The 16,159-nt window shown below is 33.4% G+C and overlaps 1 protein-coding gene across 1 annotated transcript; it reads right to left on the bottom strand.

The window, feature by feature from the left end:
• Positions 1 to 1,152: 1,152 nt before the first annotated feature.
• Positions 1,153 to 2,178, bottom strand: LOC107844313 (aminoacylase-1-like). The gene is made up of 3 exons (XM_047397642.1): positions 1,981 to 2,178; positions 1,494 to 1,630; positions 1,153 to 1,393 (listed from the first exon to the last, which is right to left on the bottom strand). The coding sequence occupies exons 1-3, from the start codon at positions 2,176 to 2,178 to the stop codon at positions 1,153 to 1,155; spliced, it is 576 nt and encodes a 191-aa protein (XP_047253598.1).
• Positions 2,179 to 16,159: the final 13,981 nt, after the last annotated feature.

Here is a 16,159-nt window from a genome sequence, read left to right as displayed (position 1 = left end):
TTAGGTACTCAGATGGATCTTAGTACAACCATCCATTCCCATACTAATGGACAGTCGAAGTAGAATATTTCAAATTCTTGAGGATATGCTCCAAGCTTGTGCTATGGATTTTGGAGCTTAGGGCACTACCAGAAATTATGTCTATGGTGACGGTTTCAAAACCATTGCAATAGGCTAAAATCCCATTGCCATATACCTATCACAATGGTTTGGCAAGCGTCCCATAGTTGGGCGTTGCAATAGGTCTATGGCAACGGTTTCTACGACGGTTGTCTAAAACATCACCATAGGTCGAGCTATGGCGACGGTTTTCGTTAACCATCGTCATAGATAGATCTATTGCGACGGTTATTTTTTGACTTATTGAGACGTCTATTTTTATTTATTGCAGCGGTTACAAACCATTGCAATAGATGCTATTGCAACAGTTAGTAACCATTGCAATAGCATATTTTGCGACGTTTTTATTATGCTATTGCAACACTTTTGACTACCTATTACAACTATTTCATTACCTATTGGAACACCTATTTTAATCTAGTGCAATGGTTCATAACCGTTGCAATAGATTCTATTGCAACGACATTGAACCATTGTAATAGCGTCTATTAGGATGACATTAAACCGTTGCAATTGCCACATGTCATTAAATTGAAATGATTTTTATAAATAGTCATATTAATATAAATTTTTATCTACATACATAATAAATTATAACACAATATATACACATGAAAAAATAAAATCATTCTTTAGTAATCTCATAATTCAAAATATGCAACAAGCTAGTAATTTAAACAAGTCCAAATGATTAGTTAAGTTTTTACATACAAGCAAGTTCAAGCGGCGATAAGTTTCAAAAAATTCAACACAAAACTATTGATATTAGAGAATTTATCCAAAACTAAAAAATCTTCTCAAGTAAGATCAATGTATTCGTCATTTTCTTCATCTCTTTCTTCATTTTGGACACCTATAAAAAGAGAACAAATAATATAAATTAGCACTTAAATGAAACATAAAAAGGACTATTCCACAACAAAATAAGTAGATAATCTGATTATTAGTTTCTTTTATTGATCAATACAATAGTTAGTTTTTTACATCTCCCTTCAACAGAATCAACTACTGTTGGAAGAGAAATACTCGAACTTAAAAGAGTGAGCCAAAACTCAAAGATAGGGAAGGAGTTCCAGCCTTGAGAAACACTAGGTTCACCAAAATGACCTCAGAATTAGTAGCCAGTCCAACCTTAACTATATCAATCTTAGACTCCCTAAACTTTGTAATAACTTCAATACTCTTCATCAAATTCTCCGTAATAGTATTATCATACAATTTAGAGCCATGTCCAGCCGTTCCAACAGCCTTAATCACTATATGCCAAGGTATCCTATCAGCATTGAACACTCTTAAACTTATCCTTAGTCGAAGCGTGTCCATCCATCATAAACCCAACATTTAACTCTTCAAATTATTTCAACTCCACAAACTTCATACCATCAAATCGACCAACCTCTTCATCAGGCACATCCACTATATGAACATTTCTCAAAGGTACAAAATCTGGATCAAAGTTTTGAATCGCCTTGATTGCTTTCACATACTGGATGCCTATACACTTATCATCCTACGCACGTGCAAAGATTTTTCCATCAGAAGTCATGTGAGCGGAAAAAGACAGGTAGGTCCATTTGTTAGGCTCGCCAGGAATGGAATAAATATGGGAGTTGAATAGAATGGAGAGAAGTGAAGGGATGGAATCAAGTTGATGTGTAGCACGTACAGGAGCTACATCAATGCTCAAAACTATTTGTAGGTACCCTAGACAAAATAGGTGACATGCTCACTCTAATCTCAAAGGACTTGTTGAGGTAGTCCACCTTAGAATACCAGGCCACAATACCAAACTATCACCATCTAATCAGCAGTAGGCACACACCAAAAGCAAGAGAAGTTTTACGAACAGATAGTTACTACCAACAGATCAAAAAATATAATCTGACCTTGATTGTTACTACCAACAGATTGATAGTTTATTGGTTGATTAGCAAGGGCTTCTCCTGAAGAATGAACATTGAATCCTAGCATATTAGGATCAAGTGTTAATCCTGGATTTAGATGCTGAAGTTGTGCAATGATGCTCATTGTAACTTCACGCTCAATGACATCTCGCATTCATTCTTTATTACATACTCTCTTTCAGTTCATCCAATCTCTTCTCCACCAGTTCATCAGGTTTTGAAGAAGATCCAGAATTACTTGCTTTCTTTTTCAAAAGAGACATGGTAACACCGTGTTTGAGTAGTCTTACTCGACCAGGATAATCAATCCCCATAACTGTGGTGAATGAATTAGTTGATTGAGTACTATCTTTACTTTCTTGAGTATCTACTCTCTCCATTTCAACCTATACATCGGATTCAAGAGCAAGTAAATTTAGTTGATTCAATATTTAAGAAAACAGTGATCTTGATCAATTTTAAAATAGAAAATTTCATACTATTTGCTTGTAATCTCGTCAGATGTGTCTTTATATACTCGACCAGGTTTTCTTCTTCTAGTAGCCACAAAGAATTCCTTATTCGACAAAGCACCTGCATTTTCCTTCATTTTTTCTTGTTTCATGCAAGTTAGCATTAAAATATTATCAAGTAAACACAATAAGTTCATAGTAAAAATATGAGAAAACACCGAACCTTGCGGATTAAAGCAAAACTTGTTTTTCCATAGTGTGCAGATACTTAAACTTTTTCCTATTTTCTTTGTTAGTCTTGTAAGTATCCTGTAAGTCAATATTTAGGATTTTTTAATATAAATATTAAGGCAGTGAAGGTTTAAACACACAAAATTTAATGTCTTATATTGATAGAAAGAACAACGTAAAAAGGAAGATCAGGTGTGATGAATTCAATAATAAATGCATACTAATAATAATATCACAGTTGTCTATATTGATATCATACCTTTGCTTCTTCGAAATGCCAATGCTTAAGGAGATCCTCAAATATAGGTTCTGGAACAGAGATAGGCCTTTTTGCCCTTCGAATTTCATCATTGGTGTAGACATAAAAGTGATGGCTCTTGAGTCTGGACTTATGACCTCTAAATGCACCCTTAATTGATCTCATAACCCAATTTTTTTCATTTTTGGGAATGCCATATTTCTTCTATAATTTGGTTGAATTGGGTTAGTGTAAAAACTATGAAAAGCATACAAGTAGAAATCAAAATATTGAGAACTTAGAACTTGAATATAGCTCCACATATCATCATGTGTCTTCAACTTTGTCCAACTGAGATTAAGAGGACAAAATGTCCCATTCCTTGCCAATGTGCCAAGAAAGCTGGAAAATTCAGTGACTACTGCTTTAGTTGGACCAATAGGCTGGTTCAACTCATTTAGCACTATTAATTGACGGTCATTCCGTCCATGTATTGCTTGCATTTGTGTAGCACCTCTTTTTCTTTTATTAGTTGAAGGGCCTACAGTAATATTAACAACAAAATTACTAAAATGCAGACAATTTTTGAAATAGTATGAACTAATATATATATATATATATATATATATATACACTTGCCTTCTTCGAGTTGTTCATTTGCTTGTAAATTAGGATGTTGTGACTGATCTTACCGCGCTTGTTCAATTGTGGGTTGTGATGAACGAATAGTGGAGTCTGGTAATTATTATCGCACTTGTTGATTCAGGATTCTTTAAGTCTCTATAAGATCAAGAGCAAAAATGTAATGTTACCTTTTTAGCTGCTACACATCTTTTTTTCTTCACCTCTTAAATCATATAGAATATTATATAGTGTTTATCGCTAGTTTGACAGGCTTAAGATTAAGATAACTAAGATAATCTTGAGATTTTTGCATTTAACTAGTTATAAACAACCCACAAAGAGCTAATTATTTATGCTCAAAATGACAGTCATGCCCCGAGGGAAAGACATTTCACTAAATATCTGCCAGCATACCTGTCTCACGTGAATGTCTGCCAAGCAGATTCTCTATTTGCTAAGACATAACCATTTTTATTCTTCCTTCTCTTCATAAGATAATCAAAAATCCAGAAACAATGTAAGAACACCCAATAGGATATAATGATAAGAGATAAAAAAAAATTTAGTCCCTCAGTAAAATTCTGCTACCACTAGTGTTTTATATATGGAGTAATTAAAATAACATGAGATCTATTATTTAACAGGGATATACTGGATGATGGAAATATTGATACAAAGTTGATTTCCCAAGTTGTCAAATTTATGGGCTAAAAAGGTAGAATTAAATAGTTATATAGACCCACATGGTACAATGGATAAGATCTAACTCAGTCCATCTTAAACTAAATACGGATGGCTGCAGTAGTAATTCTAGTAGTGCATGGGGCATTTTGCTAGGAGTTAACTCTCTTTAATAAAATAAATGTCTTCATGTTGTGTTCAAAAGGCCAGAGATAAGACAAACTTTGAGCAGTAAGGTATGCACAAAACCAAATTTGGTGTCTACCATGCACACGATCTCATTCTTAAAAAACACACACTTTCGACTGTTCTTTCAGTAATCAACTCAAACTAAAATAGGACAATCAAGTGAGTGGGATGGAATCAATACATAGAAAGAAGCCAAGATACCTCAGATATTACAAGTAAGACTTAGGTGAATTAAATGCCTCTAAATAATCTTGCAATAGCAGCAAAGCAAATCAAAATTCTAAAGAAATCTCAAGACCAAACTTAATGGGATATACTGCCAAAGTTGGATAAATGTTGATCCCAAGGTCACCAAATATACGAACTTCAGCGAAGAAGAAATATACAATTCAATTCAGTAGCAAAATTGATAACAAAGCCAAGTCGGAAACAGAGGTAGAAGAATTGTCTTATAAAGACTAGACTTCTTTTTCATTTTCCTTCTCAGCAGTATCTTTAGTCCACTTTAGTGGAATGGTAAAAAAGACAACATATAGCTGACTAAAATCAACAAAATAAGTCGAGCTAAAAACCAGTAAATAAATACTACAGAAGCTCATCGAAATCAATTAATCAATCGCTATGCATATAGTGTTCTTGCCTATGTTATGATACAATAATCTTCAGCTATCATCTCGACTACTATCTGAAATATGCCAATTAAATCCTTTTGACATGCATTCTACCAACAATCACGAATGATCAAATTGAATTTAATGAATGAAAGATTGGTTAGAAGAGATTTAGTGTTCATCAAAGAGTTGACTGCAAAATAAGTTAAGCAACCAAAAATTCATAATCATCAATCGTTATTATCATAAAATTTTTCATATATGTGGAGTAAACAACTGCATGTCAGCCACAATAGTTATTATCATAAACTTTTAGCCTTTTCTCCTAAAGATTACCTAGTTACAGATACCACTCTCTCATGATTTGAACTGATCATTGTTTATCATCAATGCTTTTTTTATCCTCTGAAACATTCACTAAGGTATTACTAATAATGATACCTTGATTGATACACTTATAAAAGAAAGGCCGGTGGTAACAGGGAGAAGGAAATTATCGCGTGAAAGCAGGAAAAGCAGTAGAAACATATAAGGAGCCTTAATGGAACAAAAATGACAAGTGTATAATAGCTCCATAGATATACTCCACTTAATGCTTCTTACCTGATGTTGGTAGTTGATGTAGCTTCCTTCAGCAAAAATAACCAAAGATCACCACCACTGCTTAAGACTATACAGTTGTAACACAATAAAAACCAAAGATCAGTGTTTGTTCTCAATGAAGTTAAAACAACCTTATCACACCCCTAACATATCTGAAATGGATATCTTGAAAGAATGACTACCCGCTGCTTAGAAGAAGTTCCTACTGTTGCATATCCAATTGAATCCTATGAAAGAAATGAAAGAAAAAATACTGAGACGTAATGTTCTCTCTATATTGAGAATTAAAGTGATCAACTTTCTAAACAAGCATGGATATAAAATATGTACGAAAAAAATTTAATACTTACACAAAAAAATAAAATAATGATGAGCATATATTTAAAAGAACTTTCTTGTCTAATCATCTACCTCCATCTAATACCAATCAGTATCATCAAACTCATCCTCGTCTTTCGATATTTCCACAACTATATCTTCTAAACGTTCTTCAGTAGATGGAATATCAACAACAACAACGGCTTTATCTTCTCTTGCCCATCTAAAGTCACCCCCATCCAATCTAGTTGAGGGACCAATGTCATCATTAGGTTCCCTTCAAAATGTTTCTCCTATGTTAGGGCAATTCTCTTCCTCTAGATCATACAAATCAACAGGGACTTTATTCCTTGCATAATAAACATCTTTTTCAATTGGATCCATAACATAAAAAACTTGATAAACTTGTCATGCCAACACAAAAGGATCATCTTGACTGCATAACTTGTTGAAGTATACCTGAGTTAACCCATACTCATCTACTTCATTCTGATGCTAATCATATCTAAAAAATACAACACTAAAACAACCATCGTAATCAATCTCAATGATATCTCAAATGACTCCATAATAAACCACCACTCCATCTATGGGATTTTGGTCCCTAGCACTAGCAAAACTATCAGTTGTTGTTGATAAAGTCACTCCTTTATTCTGAGTCTTTCATGAGGCATCCCGATCTTTTGTATGAAATCGATATCCATTGATGAAATATGCAGTATATCTCTTGGCCACCGTATTAGGCCCCTTAGATAGCCATTTTAAATGATGGGATACTTCAATATTTTTAACTTTCTCTTCAAACAAATTGTTGAATTCCCGACTATGATTCCTTGCTCTTGCCCATGCATTGGATCTAGTATGATTACTTAATGAATTTTTATGTTCCTTGCAACCAAAAATATTGAAAATATGATTACTCGGTCATTATAAATAGATGTTTATGTACCTTATCATAAACACATAAATTAAGTTGAATATGTAAATGTCTTACTCGATAAACTTTTCCACCTCTTTATCTCCCATGTTAAAAAGGACATATCGATGTGCTTCATAACATAACTTTGCATCAATAAAAAAGGTGCAATCTTTATTCTTCTTATTTTCAATTGGATGACCATTCTTAGGGAATATAGGGGACAAATTTAGAATGGGTTCCTCATCTTCAGTTTGGTACCTACTAAATCGCTTCTTCACATCATCATGTAGGTATCTCGAACAAAAAGTCAAGCACTCTTCAACCACATAACTTTCTGCTATTGATGCTTTTGGACATGATATATTACGAATGAGCCCCTTAAGGTTACATAGGGCCCTCTAAATAGAATACATCCAACGAAGATGAATAGGACCCCTAAGCTTAATTTTACTTACCAAATGAACAGGCAAATGTAGCATTATATCAAAAAATGCTGGATGAAAAATTATTTCAAGGTTAGATGTAATTTCACCAATTTTAGACTCTAGTTTTTCAAGATCTCTCGGCCAAATTATCTTACTACATATGGCTCTCCAAAATTGCACAACCTAATCAATGTCAATGCAACATTCTTAGGTAGCACTTTTCTAACAACAACCTATAGCAAGTGATGCATTATAAAATGAGCATCATGACTCTTGTGCCCTGATATCTTTATCTCCTTCATATTCACACAATCTAATATATTTGAAGCACACCCTATAGGTAATTTGACATTTTTCAAGACACTGCAAAATAATTTTTTCTTTTCTGGCTCCATGGAGAATGAAGATTGAGCCAAACTTACATTTTCATTACTATCTTCTACCGGTTGTAGCTCCTTCATTATTTCTATTTCTTGTAAGTCATATCCAGAATTTACATGATCCTTTGACTTTCCATCTATCTCCAATAAAGTTCCAAGAAAACTATCACATATATTCTTTTCTATGTGCTTTGATCAAGATTGTGCCTCAATTTGTTATCCGGCCAATATGACAATTCAAAAAAAAATTTAGATCATTTCTTCCAAGGACCCTTATTATCTCGAGACCTTTTATTTTTGCCCTTTCCAAAAATATTGTTGAATTCGCATAATTTTTCAAGCACTTCTATACCTGACAAAGGAATGGGTGTGGGTCTATGTTCCTCCTTACCATCAAATGACTTCCTATCTTTTCACAGTGGATGATCAAGTGGGAAAAATCTCTGATGTCCCAAATAACAAATCTTTAGACTATGTTTGAGAAATTGAGAGCATGTGTTATGATTGCAAGTAGGGCATGCCAATTTTCCCTTAGTGCTGCATCCTGAAGGCATGGCTAATGCTGAAAAATCACTAATTGTCCATATTAAGGGTGCACGCATTTTGACTGTTTGTTTGGTTTCAGCATCATATGTATCTATTCTTGATTCCCATAGTTCATTTAATTCATCAAGTAGTGGTTGAAAATACATATCAATATCATTTCCAGGATAAGATGGGCCTGAAATGATCATTGACAACATAAGATACTCCGGCTTCATGCAAATCTATGATGATAAATTATAGTTTATCAGCATAACAGGCCACGTGATATAAGAAATACTCATGGTTCGAAATAGATTAAAACAATCACTCGAGAGACCTAACCTAAAATTACGAGGATCTCTAGAGCAGTATGGATACAAATGATCAAAATCCTTCCATGCTTGGCCATCAGTGGGATGCCATAGGTTTTCATCATTTGGTCGTTCATGAGCATGCCATTTTATTGCAGTAGCTATTTTAGGACACATGAACATCCTTTGAAGCGTAGGCTTTAAGGAAAAGTATCTTAAAACCTTTGTAGGAATTTTGGAGATTGCATTGGTTGAGGCATCACCAACACTTTTCCATCTAGAAGTCCCATATACAGAGCAAATCTCAGCTTTCTCATTGTCTTTCTAAAATAACATGCAATCATTAGGGCATGCATATATTTATTCATAATCAAGACCCAAATCTCTTATCACATTTTTGGCCTTATTGAAAGACTCGGGTATCTGAGCAAAGGGAAAGGTTTTATCAACACTAAGAGATCTAAAAATGCTGCATTACTCAACCCATGCAATAATTTAAACAAGAACAATCGAATAGTGAAACTCAACTTAATAAAATTCTCACACTCCGGATATAATTGTTGTTTTCCTTCCTCCGATAATTTAAAAAATTTAGTTGCATCTTCAGGTAATTGCTCTCCAACTCCTTCTCCATGCCTCGATTCAGCATCAATATTTCTAAACATATCGTGATGTAGTCCATCAATGTCATCACGCATATTAGAACCTTCATCATCATTGATTAGATGATGTGTCTTTCTCGAGGAAGCTCTTTCTCCATGGAAAGTTCATTTGGTGTAACTAGGAAAAAATCCTCTAGAAAGCAAGTGATCCTCCACCACAGCTCTATACCGCCAATGTTGATTCTTTCGGTCTCTACAAGGACACAATATCTCATTTCCTTGAGCATCTCGTTCAAATGCCTTTTCAAGAAATTATTTCACTCCACGCTCGAACTCATCAGACCATATTAAACAATTCATCCAACTTTTATCTTCACTATCCATTAAGACCCTACATATATAACACGTCAAAATATCCAAAATTATGATTCATTCTAAGCTAAAATATGAGCATTGTAAACTACATGAAATAAGAAGCCAAGAAACTTGCAAAAAATTTTTAACAAGTTTAACAAACATAAGCAATCCGTACTAAGAACACTTCACCGAATAGAAGAACAAAATTATTAGGCTTTTGAGATTGCAAACTTAACGATATCTCTTACCTAGGTTGCCTAGACTCTTCAAAAATGTGAACCAACAAAAACAATATCAATGAACCCAAGTAGCGTAACTAGAACCCACAAGCAATCAATCCAAAAAAAACTATAATCAAGTAAAAAAATATTCATAAAAACTTAAAAAGAAACTGCTCATCGTCTTACGTCAACTTAGTGTTTTTTCTTTCAAGACTCAAGAGTACCTTTGAAAGGTGGGCTTGATTTTATCAGTTGATTTAGGGTTAATAGCTTTAACACTTCTCTTAATAGTCTCTTTTTTTATATGTAAGTTATTAGTTCAAAACTTCAAAATTTATCATTTGAGCTCTCCCACCTCCAAAAAATTAGAGTCTTCCTCATCTCCATTACATTGTAGGGTGTTATCTAGGATACAGAGAAAGAGAATCATTGTACACACTTGCATACACTTCAGTCAAGAACATGGAATTCCTTCTCTCATTTCTGTTATCCAGGGTTACTTTCCCATTTGTTTCTACCGAGTACCAACTACAGTGAAGAACAAAAAGAATGGCAGAATTATATTTTTAACTGCTAGTATGAAATCATTTGATGATCCTAGTATGCATATGTACAGATAATCAAGGAACTGAACTGACCAGCAGATTTGAAAATGTTATTGGAATAGAATAAAACACCATTAAATCCATTGATTTGCTGGAGTGTGAGTAGTCCAATACCTACCTGAATAAAATTACCCCATAAAGTGAGTCTTAGCAGGACTAAGGGTTTTCAATATAAGTCCTTGTCTAGTCAAGGATACGATATATAAATCAACATAATTAAAGATCTACACAAATGTATACCAGCAAAGGATAGTAATATCGTAGTCTCTTAAGCTCCGAAAAGTGAATGGTAACTTTTTTAGTTCCTGATCTCATAAATTTCTGATGCAAAGATAGGACATATTTGGATGGACAGTCATGAAATACCAGACCTATATGGCCAAGTTCCATATCAATTTCCATACCAGAATACCATCAACCAAAACTATTTATGTTCACCATTTCTTTACCAGATATTCGAAGAACTCATATACCAGAAAAAAGTATAATAAAATCCTACCACCGTGACATATACAGATTTAACCTTAATATTATAATAAAGATAGTACCACTCCTCAACTTGTTTGATCTATTTGATTATAGAAAACCTAACTCGATTAAATTTTCATGTACTGTTGGACATCTCTAATCTATTTTTCTTTGACATCTCAAAAATGAACCAAAAGTAATAGTACATTTTTGGAGGATCCAACACAGATACAATAATATTTTTAGAGTGTGCGATTCCGAGCAACATAAAGTAGAGAAGTCGAAGCAATGATAATAAAAACCTCTTTTACATTATCTACCGTACCAATTTAGAGCAACATAAAGCAGTGATAATCAAAACCTTTTTTACATTATCTACCATACCAATGTCGGTAACAACGCTTTCCGTTGTTAACATAGTTTCGTATAACCACATAAACCAGAGAAGTCGAAGAAATATCAAGCACAATTATAGTTCCAAAAGCCCCAACTTTATCACTAAAATCAATTAGAAGAAGACATAACATAACATAAAACTAGCAAAATTTCTCAAAGAAAAGCTTAATATCAGATGCAATCACATAATTCATAGATATGCGACATTTCCACCTTCATATACAATGTGAACTGTGGCTGCCTGGCCAGTACTTTTTACAAATTATGGCTCTAAGAATTGAATGATGAACACAGCTAAAGTAGCACATTATAAAATTATGGTTGATACAAAAAGTTATCACCCCAAAATCTGATTCATTTGCATAAGGAATAGTATATCATTCAATCAAGTTCTACACCTCATACTCAAGTTGCCATCTACCATAGAGCAATCGGACGGACAGTTCCCTTGGCTTCTCCATGATCATTTACAAATATTTGTTCAATGCGCCTTATTTTATGAAATGTTCTCTTCCAAATAGAAAAATTCTTCCAAAGTGAAAAATCTTATCCAAAAACATAACTTTCCTTCGGATTGTAATTCCAAATTCTAATAGCTATACTCTCTCAAACTGATAAAAATGATTTTCATCTCCACACTAGAAGAAATAAAAACAAACCAACACAACAACATTGTTTTACCCTCGGGCCTCGGAGTTCAAATATAGTAATTTGAATGCTAAATCTAGTAGGCTATGATTATGATTCTAGCGCCACTACACAAATTACAGGCATTTTGAAGCCTCTGAGTTATATCATCCTAATGCTCTCTCAGACTGCAGTAAAAGAATCAAATTGTATAATCACCCAAAAACTTCTCTTTATTTTTAATCATATTTCACTTATCATCTTGATTATAGCAAGGCTTAGAATCAACATCCAAGTGGGGATTGCATTTATAAATATAAAAATCATTTTTTTAATAAAAAGTTTTAACATATCATATGTAAAATTGGGGATGTTAGGATCACTCGTCTGTGAATCACTACCACCTGAATCAGAAGTCAACGATATCTTCAAGCATAAAAAAAAATCAAAGCTACAGCAAAATCTCCAAAAATCAGTAACATCTACAATAAAATCCCCTAAAATTAGTAATATCTAATCCAACCAACTACCACAGGCTCTTTTGAAAGAAGAAAAATGAATAGGATGGGAACTTACTTATACAATAAGCATCATTTAGTTACAGCTACAAAAAAATCTCCAAAAATCCCACAGAGTTATACCAAAATCTTTAAAATTCATCGTCGGTCGATCTCCCACAACATTACGCAGATCTCCTTCCCTAGAACCTTTAGCAATTAGGGTAATCCTCGATGAAAACCCACCAAAGAAATTTATGATAACTATTTACAAAAGAAGTTTATTCCAATGATTTAGAGAAAGAGTTTGTGATAACGATTTACAAAAGAAGTTTGTGACAAGGATTTAGAAAAAGCATTTGTTCAGAAGAAGTTTATGATAACAAAGTGATTTAGGGATTTAGGAATAGTTTAAGCTTAAGTTTTAGAGAAAAGTTTTATAAAAATGTTTTTGTTTTGTCGGATTTAGTAAAATAGTTCATGAAAATGGAGGGAAAAAAATAAGCACTGCTATAGCTTATTTATTTATCTATTGCAGTGCTTAATGTCAAATATGGTGGTTATAATATTAAATCAGACCCAATAGAATAATTATTTATGCCAACGCTTGAAAGCATTGCAATAGACCACCTATTGCAATACTTTGTTAAGCGTCACCAAAAAGTTCGTTGCCATAGGGGTAATTTCCAGTAATGGTAGGAGCAACACTTAGTCCCAGCAGAGTTCACGTATAATAATAGGTATACTTTAAGTAATGAGATGAAACATTTTTGAGACTTTGTATGGTACATGATATCACTCACAAATAGATGGTTTGAGAAACCAAAGATTTAGCCCCATGGCACTAACTTTCTTCTAGAGTAGTTGGATAGTGTCAGGGTAATAGATTAAGGGTAGCTTGGAGTAGGCAGGAGGCTTATGAAGATTATAGATTTTGTGCCTTGAGATTTCGAGTTAGTTATCGAGTATTCCTTACTATATCACCCTTGAATGATGTGATGAGGTTTGAGAGGAAAGGAAAGCTCATCCCCAGATATATTAGACCTTTTGAGATTCTTTGAAAATTCAGTAAGGTGTCTAATGGGTTAGCCTTACACCTCATTTTTATTGCTATCCATACATTATTCTACGTTTGTAGGTTTTGGTGATACATTATTGACCAGTCTCATGTGCTTCGATGAGACTCAGTCTAATTGGATGAGCAGTTGACTTTCATGGAGGAGTTGGTGCTCATATAGGCTAGTGATGTTAGGAGACTATGCACTAAAGATATCCTAATAGTTATGATTTAGTTGAGGCACAACCTATTAAAGGACTCTACTTGGGTGATCTAAAGTAAGATATGGAACCAGTATCCTCACCCGTTTGAAAATTCAGGTACATCCTAATCCTTTCCTTTTACGGATGAAAGTTCTTTTACTAATGGATATTGTAATGACTCTCTGGGTCATTTTCTCTATTACCACTTATTTTCACTATTTGAAGATTTTCTATAGCTGTCTCAAGTCATTTATGACATGCTGGAACTAACGGTTTTGTTACCGGGTAGTTCATTTAGTTTTGAGAACCAATTTTATGTTTTAAGTCTTTGTAAGTTCAAATTTCCTACCAGGGGAAAAAATTAGTCAAACAACCTCTTATACAAATTCTTACAATTCCAACAACTCTGGATGTTGATTTTATGTAAGGAGGACCCCTTCTTTGGGTATGGAGGCACCAAAACTCATTTTATGCTATTGGCCGAAAGTTAAGAAAAATGAAAAGTGGTTGTAGGACCCACTTTCCATTAAAATCATTATGGATGGCAATCTGAACTGTTCCATTTACTTAGGAATATTGAATATGATAAGGTAGCATAGTTTATTTGCGTGAACGGGATTCCTGATGAATATTGAGAGGTTGGCAGAGACATGGAAAAATTTCAAGTCTCAGCTATGCTTGTACATCTCTTAATAGATTCCTTTGATCTCTTAAGAGATATTCCACAGCTTAGTAAGTATTGTTTAAGTGATGAATTTGATTGCTTAAGTGATATGTTAATGGCCCAATAAGTATTTCTTAAGCTATGCCCTTGGTTGCTTAAGTGATAGGCGTGGTAGAGTTGGCTTTCGCATAAGCAGAGACATTATGACTTACATGACATCTTCTTTGAGTGGTCAATATCGCATAAGCAACACTTGGTTGCTTAAGATACGTGGTGTTCATTTAAGAAACACCCGTGGGCTTGGGAAAGGTATAATTGCAACTTAGCTCAATTTTCTCCACTTCTTATTCGTTCTCTATAATTGTGAACCCTATAAGGTGGGAAAACTTTGTAGAATCAATTATAGGTGATTGTTGAGCTTTAGTATAAGTAATTTATGAATTCCTTCATTGAATTTGTGGTAAGATTCTATTAATTTCATTGTTAATTTCTCTATTTTTTCTAAAATCCATAGAATTTTGATTGCTTGATTATAGAACTATTAGAGCTCAGAATTCACATATTTTAAGGGTAAATATTCAATGAGCATAGAGGGACTTTGTGTCGATTTTGAAAGTGCAATTTTATAAACATGCCCCACATAGGATTTTTATGTGATTTTGAACCCAAAGTATAATAGTGCAATATGGGTATCATCATTATCATTTTGATGAGTAGATTGTGATTTTGATAGTGTGGCATCTTGTCGAAGCTTCTCAGAAAGGGAAATTGGTTGCTTAGATGATTCTTTCAGCTTTTCTTTAACGTCCAGGTAGTCTAGGTTTACCCTCTTTATCGATTGATCTATTTCCTAGTATGATTATGATAATATACAATATAAGTGATAGGATTTTGGTGTTAAAGGTATGTTTGTGAATATTTTTCTTAGTTAGACTATTTAGCCTATCTTAAAACTGTTATTAGGCATAATTAGCTTAGTTACTCATGTCATAGGTGAAGTTTGCTTCGTGGTTCATGTTTATGATAAAAATGCCTTTGTCACTCATGTTTAGGATGGAAATTTCCTTAGTTTCTCATGTTAGGTGAAACTTTCTTAGTTGCAATTATTTTAGGTGGATTTCTCTTAGTGGTTCATGTTTTGAAAGAATTGCTATCTTAGGATTATTTATGACTTACTCAACATCTAGAAATAAACCTAGATACCTTAATATTGTCCAAGATAGATGTTTCCTAAAATGGATTTTGGGGATCAAAAGTGGGACCCTCTAGCTCAACTTAGGTCTAGACGTGTGTTAGCCTTGTTAACTAGTTTATGCATTCCCTTATTAAATTTTGGGTTTAGACTTGAGGAGATTGAATATCTTTAATTATATATTAGTATGATTTTGAAATTTTGATGCTAATTTTGAGTATTATTAATGATATGTCTTACATATATGATTATTGATAGGGATTCTGGATATTATTAATAATATGGCCTATCAATATGCTTAATGATATAATTATAGATGTGATTAATATTTTCTCCTATAGATATGATTGATATTATGTCCTATAGATATGATTAATGTTTTGGCCTATAAATATGATTGATGGTATGTCTTATTGATATGATTATTGATATGACATACTAATATGGGTATTGACTAGTCCTTATACATAGTTTTTGGCATGAATTAATAGATATGGTGTCGATATGGTTTGTGGACATGAGTATTGGTATGACCTATAGATATGAGGCTTGGACAGACGTATGGAATGAGTAAAGGGATAACTTATTGGTGTAATTTATTATAGTAGTTTATCGGTATGATCTATTGGTATGTTTCATCGGTATGATTTTTACATATATATATAGCAATACCAGTTCAAGTTTGGAAAATAATGTTAACGATGATGATATTGATATTATGAGTTTGGTTCAAGTCCAT

The sequence above is a fragment of the Capsicum annuum genome, chromosome 10 (assembly GCF_002878395.1).
Source record: "Capsicum annuum cultivar UCD-10X-F1 chromosome 10, UCD10Xv1.1, whole genome shotgun sequence".
In the NCBI taxonomy this organism is placed as follows: Eukaryota; Viridiplantae; Streptophyta; class Magnoliopsida; order Solanales; family Solanaceae; genus Capsicum; species Capsicum annuum.
This window is presented reverse-complemented; position numbering and strand designations above follow the sequence as displayed.

What these genes read in the sequence shown, in the direction of transcription:
- LOC107844313 (XM_047397642.1), bottom strand. Translation starts at nt 2,178, where the DNA reads ATGCGAGATGTCATTGAGCGTGAAGTTACAATGAGCATCATTGCACAA. An exon ending in TTATATTTTTTGATCTGTTG is followed by an intron (nt 1,631 to 1,980) that starts GTAGTAACTATC and finishes GCACGTGCGTAG; the next exon opens with GATGATAAGTGTATAGGCAT. An exon ending in GGTCGATTTGATGGTATGAA is followed by an intron (nt 1,394 to 1,493) that starts GTTTGTGGAGTT and finishes CAATGCTGATAG; the next exon opens with GATACCTTGGCATATAGTGA.